Consider the following 699-nt stretch of genomic DNA (forward strand, 5'->3'; position numbering starts at 1 on the left):
GCGCCAAACCCTCGTTCCTCAATCCGACGGCGTCTAAATCGGCGATCAGAGCGGAGAATCTCCCGAATTTGGGGACGATTGTAGAGAGAGAGACGACGGAGACGAGGCTGCAGAGCCAGCCGAGGAGAATCGGCCGGCGGCGGGAGAGGAGGGCTGCAGACCCAGCCGAGGAGAATCGGCCGGCGCTGGGAGAGGAGGTGGGGCTTGAGGGAATCGAGGCATTGGAAGGTTCGAGAAAGGGAATGGCTAGGGCTTGTGGAGGGGATTTTGACGCGGGTAAAGAGGGGTTTGAGGGAAGGTTGATGACGGAGGTTGAGAGTTGGTGGGGGTTTGGAGAAGCGGAAAAGAGGATTGGGATTGCGTTTGAGTTGCAGAGACAGAAATGGAGGTGAAGCGTTGAGGTTGTTAACGAAGATGACGGACATGGTTTTTGAGCTTCATTTACAGCACAAGAAGAAGAAGAAGAAGAAGAAGAAGAAGAGGGACTCACTGCTATGACATTTGCAGAGTAAGTTCTGACTGTTTACAGTTGCATTGAGAAAGATATATATGTGCCATAATCTGGTCCTCAGTTTTAACGAGTGCTGGAATTTTAGACTAGCCGCCGTGATTGTCTGAAAATACTGAATTTTTATCCGAGTCTGAGTTTGAGATTAACCCGTCTAAAAAATTCAAGCTGCCTGCCCGAACACAAAAATG

The 699-nt window shown here is 50.2% G+C and overlaps 1 protein-coding gene across 1 annotated transcript in view; it reads right to left on the reverse strand.

The window, feature by feature from the left end:
- The window catches only part of LOC21402093 (ABC transporter B family member 29, chloroplastic), an 18,682-nt gene that overhangs the window by 12,318 nt on the left and 5,665 nt on the right, over positions 1-699 (reverse strand). Inside the window, exon 2 of the mRNA XM_024163917.1 lies at positions 10-519. Coding sequence (XP_024019685.1) covers positions 10-519 — 510 coding nt within the window. The remainder of the gene's footprint in view (positions 1-9; positions 520-699) is intronic.

Source organism: Morus notabilis, unplaced genomic scaffold (assembly GCF_000414095.1).
Source record: "Morus notabilis unplaced genomic scaffold, ASM41409v2 Scaffold794, whole genome shotgun sequence".
Classification (NCBI taxonomy): Eukaryota; Viridiplantae; Streptophyta; class Magnoliopsida; order Rosales; family Moraceae; genus Morus; species Morus notabilis.